General features: G+C 37.6%; 1 protein-coding gene across 1 annotated transcript; it reads right to left on the bottom strand.

Annotated features, from left to right (window-relative positions):
- Positions 1-15,060: 15,060 nt before the first annotated feature.
- Positions 15,061-15,821, bottom strand: LOC141666156 (uncharacterized). Its single transcript, XM_074472153.1, has 3 exons — positions 15,676-15,821; positions 15,502-15,625; positions 15,061-15,381 (listed from the first exon to the last, which is right to left on the bottom strand). Exons 1-3 carry the CDS (start codon positions 15,819-15,821, stop codon positions 15,061-15,063), a joined length of 591 nt encoding a protein of 196 aa, XP_074328254.1.
- Between the last annotated feature and the right edge of the window lie 712 nt (positions 15,822-16,533).

Here is a 16,533-nt window from a genome sequence, read left to right as displayed (position 1 = left end):
GAAACCAATCTTCCCATCTGGTCTTCTTTTGTTGAGTTGCATTTAGATTTATTCTTCTCTCCCCCTATAATCTTCCCATCTAGTCTTCTTTTGTTGAGTTGCATTTAGATTTATTCTTCTCTCCCCTATGAAGAATAGGGTATTTTATTATCCGGAAACATCCATCAACTATTTTGGCAGGCATTTAGATATATTCTCCCCCTTTTTGACATTATCTCCAGGTAGAAAGATCCAGCTAGATGCACATTGTTCAGGCTACTGTCATTGTCTATTTAGAACATTGTCTGCAACTTCAAGCTTCAGTGAGATTTGTGGTGATGAGTTTATCAAATAGAATAGAGGTTTCACTTAGATCTGCAGAAAAAGACTGTAAAAAAAATCCTAAGCTCTCTGTTCTTTTGAATAAGCAGTCTCACTACTTCTCACTGCACTAGTCTCATGAATTTTGAGAGTCAGAGTTTTCTCACAAGGATTACTAAATCCATACACTCATCTACTTCTCCTTTTGCCAGGAAGGATCCTGTCTATCTTATTCTCTGTTTTTCTCTCAATCTTTTCTCTTATTCTCACATGAAACGCTCAGTTATGTTTGACTTATAGAAATAAAAGGTGGCTGAGAAGAGTTGTCTGTGATCATATGATTAGGGGTAATCCATATAGGTTTAATCATACGCATTTCATCAGAAAAGAGAATATTAGCTTGAAGTTGTGAGGTGAATGAATCATTAAGAACACCTGTGATTAGGGTCATAGTTTGACTCACAGATTGCTCTGTGGTTTTGATAGTGTGTTGTTCCTCACTTGTAGTGGGAACCTCCACCTGAATTGGAGGGAATTTGACTAGGTTACTATCATGTACCCCAGCCTCAAACCCTTATGTATCTTGCAACAAACTGGCACATAGATGTGCTATACTTGCCCTTTTCATGACATTGTCATAGGCAATTATACTTCTAGTTTTAACTGCTAAGGTAGCTTGTGCCAGAGTTATGAGGGGAGTTGTTCCTTCTTGAGGACCTCCAATTGAATTGGAGAGGATTTAGATGGCTTCCCCTCAGGAGTACTACCCACAAATCTTTCAGTCTGTGAAGACTGTTTTGCACATGAAGGTGCATTAGGAATACTCATGGGATGTTCAGTAAAAACTGATAAAATTTCCATGTTTGTGGTAGTTTCTCCTCTCAAACAACAAAATAATCTGAAGAACATTATGAGATTGCTGTCCTTTTATAAAAAGATTTCTTTTGAGAGTCACCTGAGTGGGATTGTGTTTGAGTTTGTGTTTGTGTTGCTGTATCTGGGAGAACTGCAGTTAGGTTTAGAGATGATTTAGCTGTATTTTAACACAAATACCTGTTGATTGAAAATTTGAATTTCCTGTTGTTGTCTGAGTGAATTGTGTTGGACTTGTAATACATTGAACATATCTGGAGTTTTGATTAGGCATATGCATTGAGACACACAGTTGCAAGCATTATGATAGGAAAACTAATAATTAATTAATTTGTAAAAACGAGACAATAATGACATAAACAGTCAAGCAACAATAAACAAATTGATAAAGAAGAAGTGAATTTTCATTAATATTAAACACATAGTACATTAAGATTCAGATTACATCAAGTATATCCTAATCCTAACTACTCTAATTTGGGCTTCTTCTCCTCGGCCTCCAACCTCCTTGCCCTGCGCTGGTAAGCTCTGGAAATGGAGTGTGCAAGAGAGATGATCCTCTCCTGCAACTCCAGAGCAGCAAGGCGTTGCTGCTCAGCTACCCTTGCTCGTCTCTCCAGCTCCAGAGAGACTTCCATCTCAAAAAAAAGAATGTTGATTTGATCATCCCATGAGAGTTCGTCAAAGAGCTCACGTGGAATACCAAATGGGCTGCAAAAAACCCCCCTGAGACGGACACGAAGTCCGAAAGAATCAAAGTATATTTGGTCGTCAGCTAGATGATGGACAGGCTGGTAAACTCCATTAATAAGTCTGTAGAACACTGGGGCATCCATTTGAAAGAGAGAGAGATGAATAGGAGGTGAGTTTTGAAAATAGATGTTTATTGAGAATAAGAGTAGTGATGAATGATAAAGAGTGAAGCATTTTAATTTATAGAGGAAGTAAAGTTAGAAACCAAGAGACTCTTGAGTTTCCCGAATAATAAGAGTAATAATCATATAAACATACTTGACAGTTAGAAATGACTAGTTACTATTCCCCCTGCAAATACTCAAGAATCTTAGTTCACTATTTAGGATAACTACTCCCCATGCAAATAAACAAGTACTCCGTACACAAAAAGTAACTCCTCCTATCGGCATACAGTCAAATAAATTTAACCATTATCAGCTTTCTCAAAATACCAGATATAATGTACTAGTCTACTTACATTAGGCTAACATATTTCCACAAAAAAAATATTGCACATAAGCACGTAAATGTGTCAATAAGTCAGAGTAATTATAGACAAAGTATGTCAAAAGTATCTTTCTGAACATAATTTATGAATAAAATTATTTCAGTTTTTTATACTTTTTGCTTCTTTTGATCTATTATTACTAACTTCATATAGTTAGAATATGAATGAATAAATATTCAGTTTGCTTAGAATTTTGAGAAATTCCAAGTTAAAATATTTGAGAAGTCTGGGTATTTATAGTAAAAGTAAATGACTTGTCGAGAACTCAAAAATAGACATTTGAAGTTTGTCTATGGAGAAGTCATTTTGAGAAGCGAAGTACATGTCGAGAAGTCATTTTAAATTACTCTTATAGAGAACTCAAACTTGACTTATCGAAATGTCAAATAAATACCCAGATTGTCCAAAAAGTGGACTGAACTGATTCTAACTTTTATTTGAATAAATTCAAAATAAAATTAGAGTAAATTTTCCAAAAGTATTTTACCAAAATAATTTATCAATTTGAATTATATCAATCCGCAGTTATTGATAAGTAAAAAATTATACTTGTAGAGAACTTTGTGAATGAACATTACTAGAGAACTCTACAAGGACTTATCGATAAGTCATTTTAAGCCTCTTGAGAAGTCACTCGAGATGTCAGTAAATTGACTTATCGAGGACTCACTCGAGAAGTCCTAAAATGACTTGTCGAGAAGTCAATTTATACTTACCGTGAACTCAGTTCTTTGAATACTTTTGGTTAATGCAATTCTGCCTTGTGTTAATTTTACATATTAAGGATGTAAATTAACAACTAAGCAGTTTACTTAGAATTTAAAAAATTCCAAGTTAATTATGAATTTGAAAAACAAATTTGCAGAGATTTCTGAAATTTTTATAATTCATATTTCAGTTAATTTCCAATTTAATCAAATTAATTTTGATTTATTGGAGATTAATCTGCTGCAAAACATTAGCTGAGTTCTTTCCTTAGGATGAAAAGTTAAGCATTCCAATTTGACCTACAAGTCTAGTGAAAGTTGCTTCATCCAAAGGTTTAGTAAAAATGTCAGCTAATTGTTTTTCTGTTGGTACAAAAATGAGCTCAATGGTACCATTAGTAGCATGTTCTCTAATAAAATAGTACCTCACATCAATGTGCTTTGTCCTAGAATGATTAACTGGATTAGCTACTATAAATATAGCACTAGTATTGTCACACATAATAGGAATTTTGTGTAACACTAGACCATAATCCATTAGCTGATTTCTAATCCAAAGCACTTGAGCATAATAACTTCCTGCACTATGTATTCAGCTTCAGCTATAGAAGTTGATACAAATTGTTGTATCTTGCTGTACCAGGATACAAGTCTTTGTCCAAGAAATTGACAGCTTCCACTGGTACTCTTTCCGTCAACCCTGCATCCAGTAAAATCTGCATCTGTGTAGGCAACAGCTTGAAAACTAGTTCCCTTAGGATACCATAATCCCAAGTTTGGAGTCCCCTTCAAGTACCTGAGAATCCTTTTTACAGCCATCAAATGTGATTCTTTTGGATTGACTTGAAATCTTGCACATATGCATGTTGCAAACATAATGTCTGGTCTACTTGCTATTAAGTAAAGCAATGATCCAATCATCCCTCTGTAGCTTGAGATATCCACACTCTTGCCCTTTTTATCTTCATCCAACTTTGTTGCAGTAGACATAGGTGTAGATGCAGGTGAACAATCAACCATTCCAAACTTTTACAATAGATCCTTGACATATTTAGTTTGACTGATGAAGATACCATCACTTCTTTGGCTTACTTGAAGCCCAAGAAAGTAACTCAGTTCCCCCATCATACTAATTTCATATTTACTTTGCATAAGCTTGGAGAATCTTTGGCACAGCTTCTCATTAGTAGAACCAAAAATGATACCATGCACATAGATCTGAACTAGGATCATATCTTCACCATGTTTCTTGTAGAAGAGAGTCTTGTCTCTAGTTCCTCTAGTAAAATCACGCTTCAATAGGAAATCTGAAAGTGTGTCATACCAAGCTCTAGGTGTCTGTTTTAGTCCATATAGAGCCGTGAGTAACTTATATACAAAATTTGGAAATTTTGGATCCTCAAAGCCAGGAGGTTGTTGCACATAAACTTCTTCTTCTAGCTCACCATTTAGAAAGGCACTTTTGACATCCATTTGATATACTTTAAAGTTTGAATGTGCAACAAATGCTAGAAAAATTCTTATAGCTTCAAGTCTTGTAACAGGAGCAAAAGTTTCATCATAATCAATTCCTTCTTTTTGTGAGTATCCTTTTGTGACCAACCTTGCTTTATTTCTGGTAACTATACCATTTTCATCCATTTTGTTTCTGAACACCCATTTTGTTCCAATAATGCTTCTATTTTTTGGTGCAGGAACTAACTTCCAGACTTTGCTTCTTTCAAACTAATTCAGATCTTCCTGCTTGGCAGATATTCAGTCAGGATCCAGTAGAGCTTCATCAACTTTTTAGGCTCTACTTAAGATAAAAAACATGCATGTAGGCACTCATTAGCAGTTGTACTTCTAGTCCTCACACCAGCAGTGGGATCACCAATAATTGCATCTCTAGAGTGACTTCTATCCCACTTCCATGTGTGAGTTTGTTTACTTGTACCTTCATCATCTTCTTCATTATTGGTATGACTGGTAGATCCTTATTCTCTTTCTCCCCCTGAGTTTGTCCTATCAAATTCAGGTGTTTGAGATGAGCTTCCATTCCCATGATTTTCCTGTTCAGTAGTCTCTTCAATCATCAACTGTTGTGCATTAACTTCATCTTCTACATCAGAATCACTATCAATGTTGAGGTTTTCAAATGCAAGGGCTTCAGCTTCATTACCATCAATGCATTCCAAGCCTGGACACTTTTCATCATTAAAGGTCACATCTGTGCTTTCCATGATATTCTTTTGATCAATCACATAGACTTTGTAGGCTAGTTTTTCTAGTGAATATCCCAGAAAAATTTCTTCAAAAGCCTCTGAGTCAAATTTTCCCACATATTCAGAGTTGTCTTTCAAAATGTAACACCTGCTTCCAAACACATGAAGATGCTTTATAATAGGCTTTCTCTTGGACATGATTGAGTAGGGTGACTTGTATGTGCCTTATTAATGAGATATCTATTGTGAGTATAGCATGTAGTGTTGACAGCCTCTTCCCTGAAACTTGTTGGGAACTTGGCATCTTGCACCATTGTTCTATCAGCTTCAACCAATGTTTTGTTCTTTCTCTCAACTACCCCATTTTGTTGAGGTGTTTTGACAGCTGAGAATTCTTGAACAATGCCTTTGCCTTTGCAGAATTCACTTAATGTAACATTTCTAAATTCTGTTCCATTGTCACTTCTCAGTCTTTTCACAGAATTATAATCTTCAGTTGTTTTTCTATCTTCTTGATGTGCTCAATTATGATATGTGGAGTTTCATCTTTAGAGTACATGAACTCTATCCAAGTGTATCTTGAGAAATCATCCACCATCACAAGTAAATATCCGTTCCTTGAAATTGACAAGACATTCACTGGCCCAAACAAGTCCATGTGAATAAGCTGCATGGGTGCACTAATAGAATTCACAGTTTTTGACTTGTGACTAGATCTTTTCATCTTTCCTTTCTGACAAGCTTCACAAACTTCAACTTGAGCAAACTCCAGCTTGGGCATGTCTCTCACTAACTCCTTTTTGACTAAGTTGTTAATTTCTTTGAAATTCAAGTGAGACAGCTTCTTATGCCATAGCTTGCTTTGTTCTTCCGATGCCTTAGTGTAGAAGCAGCAAATACCATCCTTATTTGTTGAGTCCAAGTCTGCAACAAACAAGCTTCCTTTCCTTGCTCCTTTCAGAGCAATTTCACCAGTTTTCTTGCTGATAAAGGTGCATTCTTCTTTGTTGAATAAAACTTCAAAGCCTTTGTCTGCAAATTGGCTAACACTGAGAAGATTCACCTCAAGACCAGCTACTAGTGCTACATCATCAATGACTACATTTTCAGAAACAATCTTGCCATATCCCATTGTGAATCCTTTCTTGTTGTCTCCAAAGGTCACCAATGGGCCAGCTTTCTCCTCAAACTGTGATAACAGGGCCTTATCACCTGTCATATGTCTGGAACATCCACTGTCAATGATCCATATGACTTTCTTCACGTTGCCCTGCACACAATGAGTCTTAAGTGTGTTTGGAAACCCAAGCGGTATTTGGTAGTTTCTTCTTGGTAACTTGTTCAGTAGAAGTAGAATGAGTTATTTTAGAAGAAACAGAATTTAGTGACTGTTGTACATGTTTTCCTTCTGATGTTGTCCCATTTCTAGATTCTTTAAGGTCTACTCTCAGTTTGTGGTAACTCTTTATTACCTTCATGTTGTAAGGAATGCAGTCAAACTTGTCACAGAATGAATATGGATCATTTGAATTTGCTTCATTGTATTTGCAAGTTCCTTCATCTGGCTTGCTAACAACCTCTTTACACAGGTGAGTTAGATGATTTGAGGAGCCACATTTTTCACACTTCTTTCTAGGAGCATTTTCAACATAATCAAAATTATTTCTTTTATTTATCCCTATTTTCCCATTTCTATTTTCTTTCCCTTTCTTGCGTCTACATTTTTGGTTTCTTGAACATGAGTCTTGGGACTTTGTTTGTTCATGAGCTTTTCTTCAGTATTGGAAGACTGAACTGATTCTTCAGTTTTCTTCTCTTTATCTTCATCAGCAATTTCTTGCTTGATAATCAGTTCTTCTTCACTGAAGTTGACTACACAAGCTTTGAATATAGGTGCATTAACCTCTTTCAAAAAGGTTGGAGCATTCTCAGTCTTCTTTGCTTTCCCTTTGTCAACTACAGTTTTCTTTTTGTCACTCATGTCATCATAGTCAAGGCCAATAAAAATGTTTGCACATGGCTTATTCTTCTTATGATACTGTCCGACCAGTTCAGATGCATTTTTGAAAGATTTCATCTTTACTTCATTCTTTTCTAGATTCTCCCTTAACACTGCTTCAATTTTATTTGCACACTTGAGCTTGTTCTTGAGATAAGCATTTTCTTGTTTTAAAGCTTCAAGCTCAACCAACAACAATTTAGTTTCTTGCTTCTCACTCTCGAGCTTCTTATTTATCTTTGTTAATCTTCTAACCTCTTCATTAGCAGCAACCATTGTGTGAATATGAAACATTTCTGTGCTCATCTTTTCAACAGTTTCCTTGTATTGATTCACGTTTAAATCAATAGTGGTAAGAGTTGGTGTCTGTGCTTTTGATGAGGATGATTCACCTTGCTCCAAAGCTATTAGAGCATAGTTTCCAACTTCCTCATCTTCATCATTATCTGAATCATCCCAACTCTTTCCCTCAGCAATGTATGCTTTGCCCTGTTACTTTTTCAGAAGAGCTTCATACTTTGCTTCCAGTTCAAGATAAGCTTTATCTTTCTTTGCCTTCTTGGGTTTCCTCCATTCTGTAGCAAAGTGACCTAGTTCATCACAATTGAAGCACCTTATATTAGATCTGTCAACAGATCCAGTTTTGTAACCACTCTTGCTATTAGAAGTGTACTTCTCTTTCTCTTTCCAGCTGTTGTCTTTGTTGAAGGATTGTCCTTTACTCCTTTGGTACCTTGGCTTCTTTACTCTAATGTTAGAGAATTTTCTATCTAGATAGGCCATAGACTGATATAGCTCATCCAGTTCTTCAAGAGTGTAGAACTCATCCTTTTTTAATTCTAGTATGACTTGCTCCTGTGAATCATTTGTTCTTTGCTCACTTGTTGAGGCAACTGGAATATGAGACCTTGGTTCATCATTAGATGTTTGACCTTCATTTACTATTAAGCATTTGAGCCATCTATAACATGTCCTTGGCCAGATCTCAATGATTGCCTTTGAATCATCTCTAGTTCATATATTTTGAGAATTCCATATAGAACTTCCAAAGTTATTCTTCTCAAGTCTCTCCCTTCCCTGATTAATGAGATTTTCTGTTCCAAATGATCAGGAAGAGTAAGCTAGAATTTTAGATTCACCTCTCCAGCTTTATAGTATTTTTCATGAAGCTGCAAGTCATTTATCAGCTTATTGAATCTCTCAAACACATCAATAATGCTTTCCTTAGGGTTAGCGATGAAACCCTCATACTGTGAAATCAGTATCCTTCTTTGATTAGATCTAACCTCCTCAGTTCCTTCACAGAGTATTTCAATCGTCTCCCATATTTGCTTGACAGTGTCACAATTGACAATATTGTTGTACATCACATTGTCATGTGACTCAATCAATATCAATTGCAAGCTGCTATGCAGGGAGACTTTCTCCTTTTCAGGGTCAGAATACTCAGCTGGATCTTTAGGAGCATAATGAGCTGGTATGACCATGTCTCCATCTGTAGATTCCTCAACTCTTACCATAGGAATGAAGGGTCCATTCTTGAGGATCTGAATGTAGAGTGGATTGACCATCTTGATAAATAACATCATTTTCTTTTTCCAAAGAGTGTAGTTAGCTTTGTCAAAGGTAGAAATTTTGATGCTACTGATTTTCTGTGAATTCATTCTTCCAAGATCTTGAATCTGTTTACTTTCAGATTTTGCTCTGATACCACTTGTTAGGTAATGAATCACACATAGAGGGGGGGGGGTGAATGTGTTTTTTTGATTTTAGGGTTTTCTTGAAAGTTGATGGTTGAACAAAGTAAATTAAATCTTGTATAGAAAAGTGTTCATCCAGAATTTAAACTTGTAAAAACTAAAGAACACATATCTTCAAAACTCACTTAATTTTGTATTAAAATTAAGACTATTTTGCTACAAAATTTCTAAGCTTTTTGATGTTAAAGAGCTCAGCTTCTTCTTGAGAGTGTTACAAGAATTTTGATCTAAATTGTTGCAACTAACTACAGGATAAGTGTTAACTTTATAACTCAGTTAACTGCTGATTTACAAAGTAAATAATAAACATGCTATTAGTTTTCTAAACTGTCACTTGTCATTTCTATTTAGAGAAAAACAAATCTTCCATTTCTGGCTTAGCATATCTTTAGTATTCCGTGTTCACTTTAATCTTCCTCTATCAGTTAATCTTTTCCATTGATCTTGCACACTCTTCAAGCTGCTTTTTGTAGACTTGTCAATCCAGCTGTTGGATTATTTGTTCATTGTTTATCTTAAATATTAAACTGATCTGCAATTCTGTACTTTGAGATTGTACCTCTAGATCTCCAGTTTGAATTAATAAAAACACTTGACATCTCGATAAGTACATAGGTTTATCGAGATCTCTAGCACTCCATATTAAGTTTGTCTTGTAGAGGTCTTCAGCTTGTCGAGATCTCTAGTATTCACATCTTCACTTTGACTTATCGATAACTCAGAGTTCTCTAATGAATGTAGACTTGTCGATAACTCTAAGCTCTCTAGTGAAGGAATGACTTGTCGATATCTCCAATCTTCATTTCTTCAATTTGCTTGTCGATATATTTCTGAGTTCTCTAGTAGCATTCCTGACTTCTCCACTCTGAATTCATTCAATTCTTCTATCCCGGTGGGTATTTTTCATCCGTCGAGTAGTGATTGTATCCCGACGGATGTGCCTAATAGCAGTCATCCGTCGACTAGCCAAACTACTATCCCGGTGGATATTCCTCATCCGTCGCTACTCTTTGCAACTTGAATGACTTCTCGATGAGCCATTCTGGAGTTCTCGAATGACTTCTCTATAATATTAAATCCGTGATATGTAGAGATCTTGACTTAGAGTATTTTTCTCCAAACAGATTTATTCAACTCCAAGCTTCTTCAAAATTCTTCTGAGGCATGATCTTCTTGATCTTCTTCCTGATAGAATCCTTAGGCTTGATACAGTTTTAGGAAAAAGAATCCAGTCCGCTCCTTTGCATTTTAACAGACTTTTAGTGTTACAAGTACAAAATACAAATTTAGATAACAATACACCTTACTCAGGATTGATCCCAAGCTTAACTCGTTACTGAAAATAACTATTCATTAATCTTCTACGCAGATCAGATATCCATTTGACTTGCTTCATACCTTGATCAGAGATGCTAATGACATTGTTATCTCCAGTAATCTTTGACATCATCAGTTATATATTACAATAGTTATATCACACAAGGCACTAAATACCCTTAATTTAGGGTATACACTAATCGGGACTAATATTCACTAATCGGCCCCTAATCGGGGCTAAGTTTAAAATCCTGAAAATTTCAAAAGAATTTTGAATTATTTTTCATTTTTTAAAAATATTTCCAAAAAAAATTCCAGGAGGGTCACCGAAAATCCTCCAGGAGGCTCTGGACCAACCTCCGTGGAGGTTCTAGTCGGCCAGAGGCCTCCATGTGGAGGACTCGGACCCTCCTGCTCTTGGTCGGCCATGGAGCCACCTCCACGGTGGTCCTGTTTGGCTGGTAGGTGAACATTCTGTAATTTTTTTTTTGCAAGAGATTCTACTTGGCCCGAAGCCCCCCAGGTGGAGATCTTTCGCTCCTCATATTCTTAGTCAGCCAAGCAGCCACCTTCATGGTGATTCTGGTCGGCCGGGTCGTGGAGCCTCTCAAAAATTTTCAGTTCTTGTCCTCGTGAATGCTCTGTACTTGTTCTAGCGACGTTCTGTACTTGTATTAGTGAATTTTTTACTCTTCACAAAATTTGTTTTCGTGGATGATCTAGTCTTCACGAATCTTGTTCTCGTGGACGTTCTAGTCTTCGCTGAACGTGTTCTCGCGGATGTTGTAGTCTTCACAAAACTTGTTATCGTGAAGGCTCTATACTTGGTCTTAAATTTATCTTTTCTTTAATTTATTTCAGCTGCTGAAGCATTGGTTTCAATGACTGAAAAGAGTGATATGGTCACTAGAAGGATGGTGTGGGAAGCTACCAAACAGGCTAAGCGCATTCCTAAAGTCCCGGCGTGCCTTGAGGCCTCCGGCTCCGGAAAAAAAAGGGCTAAGGATTCGGACGGAAACGCGAAGATCCCCTTTGAACCTTCATTGGGCATATTCACTAATGACTCGGTGTTCGGGAGTCCGGTCCTTGCTCTTGAATGTTCAAAAAATTTAATTACTCCCCCGAACCTTATTTACGTCACATATGGTGAGAAGCTTCTTGAGGCCGATGTGTTAGGGGCTCATGCCTTGGTCTTCCTCGACCCTCTTTGCGGGGGACTCATCCCATCTTGATCTTGGTTGGCCGGGATCAGACCTCCGTGAAGGTCCTGGTCAGCCTAAACCCTGAATGTGGAGGACTCGGCCCTCTTGAGTCTTTGTCGCCTTAACATTTTACCCTTATCTTTCTTAAAGGTAGCCTTTTTATAACCTCTCATTTTGTTTTCTTTACCAAGATAATGCCTACTTTTCCACATCTTCTACACAAAATATCAAGACTAGGAGTGACTATGCAGTACTCTAAATCTCTTCAGAGGAGTGGGGGTCTAAGCCACATCAAACGAAGGACAAGGCTGCTTTGTTCGAGAAAAAGCACTTCAAGAAGATGAAAAAGAGGAAGATGGAGTGGAAAAAACTCGTGAATGTGCATTATGAATCCAAAGAGTTTCTCCAGATGACGGATGACCATAACGATCAGATGTTCCCTGTGAACCTGGAAATTGGATGGCAAAGGGGCGTCAAGGACGTTCATAGCCTGTATGCAGATGTGGTTGACACGAGCCTTTTCACTTGCGCTTGGGTAGTTCCCGTGGTTGATCCATCTGGACAGGCCTCCGGGTCCGTACCCAAGACTACCCGCCAGCAGTCCTTATCCAGTATGAGTCACGGGGGTTCTGGTTCAAACGGCAAAGCTCCTTGAGGAAGCCCTAGCTCCAAGCATGCTCTCTATGGGAAGATCCGGGAGCTGGTTCCAGGGAGTAGTAGCTCTTCCTCCGAGGTTGGTTCATATGAAGATAATGAAAAAGAGGTGGATGAGAAGGAGGACGAGGTCACTCAGGGAGCAAGGAATCAAGAGGAAGAGGATTCTTCATATGAGTGAATGTGATAGCCTTGCATGGCTTTATATGCCACATGTGGCTTTTTATTCATAACTTTATTTATTTGAACCCTTATGGTCTGTAATCTAACTGTCCCATGAGACTGATTTGCGATCTTTCAATATCATATCTATGAATCATTTGTGATCTTTCATTGATCTTTTATTTTTGGCATTTGGTCCTTCGGGACTTGCATTCTTTACATGCTCATATTGAAATAAATTGGTAGACAACTTAATGAAAATAAACTTGTATAAATAGATAATATCTTTGAAAAACGGGTTCAACCTTTACATAAGATGGTTTCATTAACATTATTTATATATCTACTGCTACGTACTAGGAACATGTTATGAATTTCCTAAACATAATAAACCTTTAGGTTTGAAGCGTGCCAAGTGGAGGGCACTTCATCACCATTCAAGGTCTCTAACTTCTAGGATTCTCGTCCTAATATCTTCCTAATCTTATAAGTCCCTTCCCAATTAGGGGCTATATTTCCTCTCTCCCCGACTCCTGACGTCTCAATCTTCCTTAAGACCAGGTCTCCTTGTTGACAGAACCTTTTCTTAACCTTTCTTTATAATAGAGGGAGGGTCTTTGTTGATGCTCTGCATTGCAAGCATTGACCTCATCTCTGACCTCGTGAATGAGATCGAGAGCGAGCTTCATGCCTTCTTTATTAGTTTCTGGTTCATAACCTTCGACCCTAGGCACGAAACTAGTGATTTCTAGAGGTACCACAACTTCTGCTTTGTAAGCCAGTATAAATGAGGTAACTTTAGTTATCATTTTGTAGGTGGCTCGTTATGAACATAGTATAGGAAGTAACTCGTCCACCCAAGTGTTCCTTGAGCATTTAACCCTTTTCTTAAGTCCATCGAGGATGATTCGATTAGTAACTTCCGGCTGGCCGATTGCCTGTAGGTGTGCAAACGAGGTAAAGAGAAGCTCTATACTGTTATCATAACAGTACTCCTTGAACTTTGTATTATCAAGTTGTCTCCCATTATCAGTGATAAGGATGCGTGGGATACCAAACTGACACATGACATTTTCCCAGAAGAATTGGGTAATTTCCTTGGTGGTTATCTTGCCTAGTGCCTTAGCCTCAATCCACTTTGTGAATTAGTTTATGGCTACCACAATGAACTGCCACTTTCCTGATTCCACAGGAAATGGACCTTGTATGTCCATTCCCCACATTACAAAAGGGATGGGTGTGTTGATGGATGTAAGCCTCTCCGGGGCTATCGTACTATGGAAGCATGCCTCTGGCATCTGTCGTACTTCTTTACATAAGTCTTTGCATCGACTAATATCGTTGGCCAGGAGAACCTTAATCGAGTTATCTTGTGAGCGAGGGCCCTGCCCCCAAGTACTGTCCATAAATCCCCTCACGGGCTTCTTTAAGAACCTCCTCTACTTCAAGAGGTCTCAAGCATTTTAACTATGGATTGAGGAAAGACCTTTTGTACATGAGGCCTTCAATTAACGAATATCTCAATGCCCTAACCGATAATTTACGTGCCTCCTAGGCATCATCGGGAGCCATCCGGTCTTAAGGTGAGTTTTGATTGGATCTATCCTATAAATCGCCACACCAATTGGAGCTATCAAATTTATGACATGTATAGTGGGTGTCTTCAGGACCTGGACGTAGATACTTCTCGGATAGTTCTCAATTTCAGATGAGGCAAACTTGGATAAGGCATCGGCCATAGCGTTCTCCTCTTTCGGAACATGTTCAACGTACCTTTCATCAAATTGAGTCATTATTCCCTTCAGGAATCTCAGGTACTTGGCCATTGTATCATCCTTGGCCTGAAACTCTCCATTGACTTGAGCAACCACAAGTCTCGAATCTTCACAAATTCTAAGTTTTTGTCCCTCACGCCTCTAACTAAGCTTAATATGGCTCTCAAATTTTCGTATTCTGAATTGTTGTTCATTGTTGAGAAGTCTAACTTCAAAGCATACTCAATCATGAATCCTTCAGGGCTTTGTAAGACTAGGCCTGCACTGCTAGACTTTGTTTTTGACAATCCGTCAAAATAGAGAACCCAATATTCTTTCAGAGCTAAATCTTCATCTTTATCTTTCTCTTCTCCTTCCGTGGTTATTATCTCTTGCTCCAAACTTTTTGGTAATCAATGGTGCATTCGACCACGAAGTCTGCTAAGGCCTGAACTTTGATGGCTGTTCGAGTCTTGTATTTGATGTCAAATTCACTTAACTCAATTGCTCATTTTATGAGTCTACCACTTGCCTTTGGGTTGTGAAGAAAAGTTTTCAAAGGTTAGTTCGTCGGGACGTCGATCTTGTGGGTATGAAAGTATGGTCTTAACTTCCATGCTGTGATATGAGAAAGTGCAAATTTCTCGGTGGTGGAGTAATTCAACTCCACTCTGTGGAGCACTTTACTCATATAGTAGATGAGCTTTTGAAGCTTCTGTTCTTCCTTTACTAGGACGACACTCACAACTTGCTCTGAGATTGCGAGATACAAGTAAAGGATGTCTTTCGGACAAGGTTTGGCCAACAGGGACTCAGTCATGTACTTTATTAGCTGCTCAAAGTCCTCTTGGCTCTCAGCTTTCCACTCAAAGTTCTTCACCTTTTTCAGGGCTTTGAAAATAGGCAGGCATTATCTCCAGACTTGGAGATTAACCTCCCAATTGCTGCAATACTTCCGATCAGCTGCTGAACATCCTTGATGGAGTGTGGTGGCTCCATATCTAGGATGGACTTGATCTTATCAACATTAACCTCGATTCCTCTTTTCGAGACCATGTGTCCCAAAAATTTTCCAGACCCAACACCAAAGGCGCACAACATCATCCTGTGGTGTGTCAGCACTTGGAATGCCTTTGTGAGGTGATTAATATGACCGGCCTTGGCTAGGTTGTTGACTAACATGTTATGAACATAGACTTCCATGATCTTTCCAAGTAGATAGGCAAATATCTTATTCACCAATCAATGGTAGATAGCTCCTGCATTCATAAGTCCAAAAGCCATAACCAGATAATAAAAGATAACAAAGTCAGTTATGAAAGATACCTTGCGGGTGTCATCATTGTGCATTTTAATCTGATTATAACCACTGAAGCCATCCATAAAGCTCAGCATCCCATGCCCTGTTATGGCATCAATTAGGGCATCAATCCCTTGTAGGGGTAGTAGTCTTTAGGGCATGCATCATTCAAGTTATTGAAGTTAATGCATATTCTCCACTTTCCATTGGCTGTCTTGACCATTACGGGGGTTTCCAACCACTCAGGGAATTGTACTTCCTCTATGAATCCAGCTTCTAGGAGCTTCTTGACCTCCTGTTTAATTGCTTCCAGCCTACCACTACTAGAAAAAAGGGCATTAGACATCGGTTCTTGACTAAAGTCTATTTCATCAGAAACCGATGTCTTTGTGGGTGTAGAGAAAGATGTTTTTTTACACCGGTTCACAACCGTTGTGAAATGTGACCATAGACATCAGTTTCTTTATTTTTTACATCAGTCCAGAACCATTAAAAACATCTTCACAGACTAGTATATATAAAATAAATTGTGTTTGATGCTTTTTTATATAAGAATAATAAGAGGTTCTAAGCAGGTTTAACATGTCAGACACAACGGTTAAATTTAAATTTACATCAGTAAATTAGAAAAAATGATGTATATTAGGCCTATTAACATCAGTTTTACAATGGGAACGATATATAATTTTAACCTAGACATCAGTTCTTAAAGCAAAAATGTTGTTATTACTGGTATAAACATCAGTTTCTACCTGATGTTAAACACTCAATAAGACATTAGTACAAAACGATGTTATTGATTGTAATTGGCGTCGATTTATTTGGTACTAATAATGTCTCTTGTACATGTCAAATTAATATTTAAATCGGTTTTTAACATCCAACTGTTGTTAATATATATACCAAACTAAACTAGAACACTACATATATATATAAACCAAATGATACAAAACTTAAAATAACAACAACAACAACAACAAAATAACCAAGTCAAATTATAATTTCTCCATTTCAAATATCTAGACCATTACCAATCAACATCCACATGTTCAATAACT

The sequence above is a fragment of the Apium graveolens genome, chromosome 6, assembly GCF_009905375.1.
Source record: "Apium graveolens cultivar Ventura chromosome 6, ASM990537v1, whole genome shotgun sequence".
NCBI classification, from domain to species: domain Eukaryota; kingdom Viridiplantae; phylum Streptophyta; class Magnoliopsida; order Apiales; family Apiaceae; genus Apium; species Apium graveolens.
The sequence above is the reverse complement of the archived record's forward strand: the minus strand, read 5'-3'. Positions and strand labels throughout refer to the sequence as shown.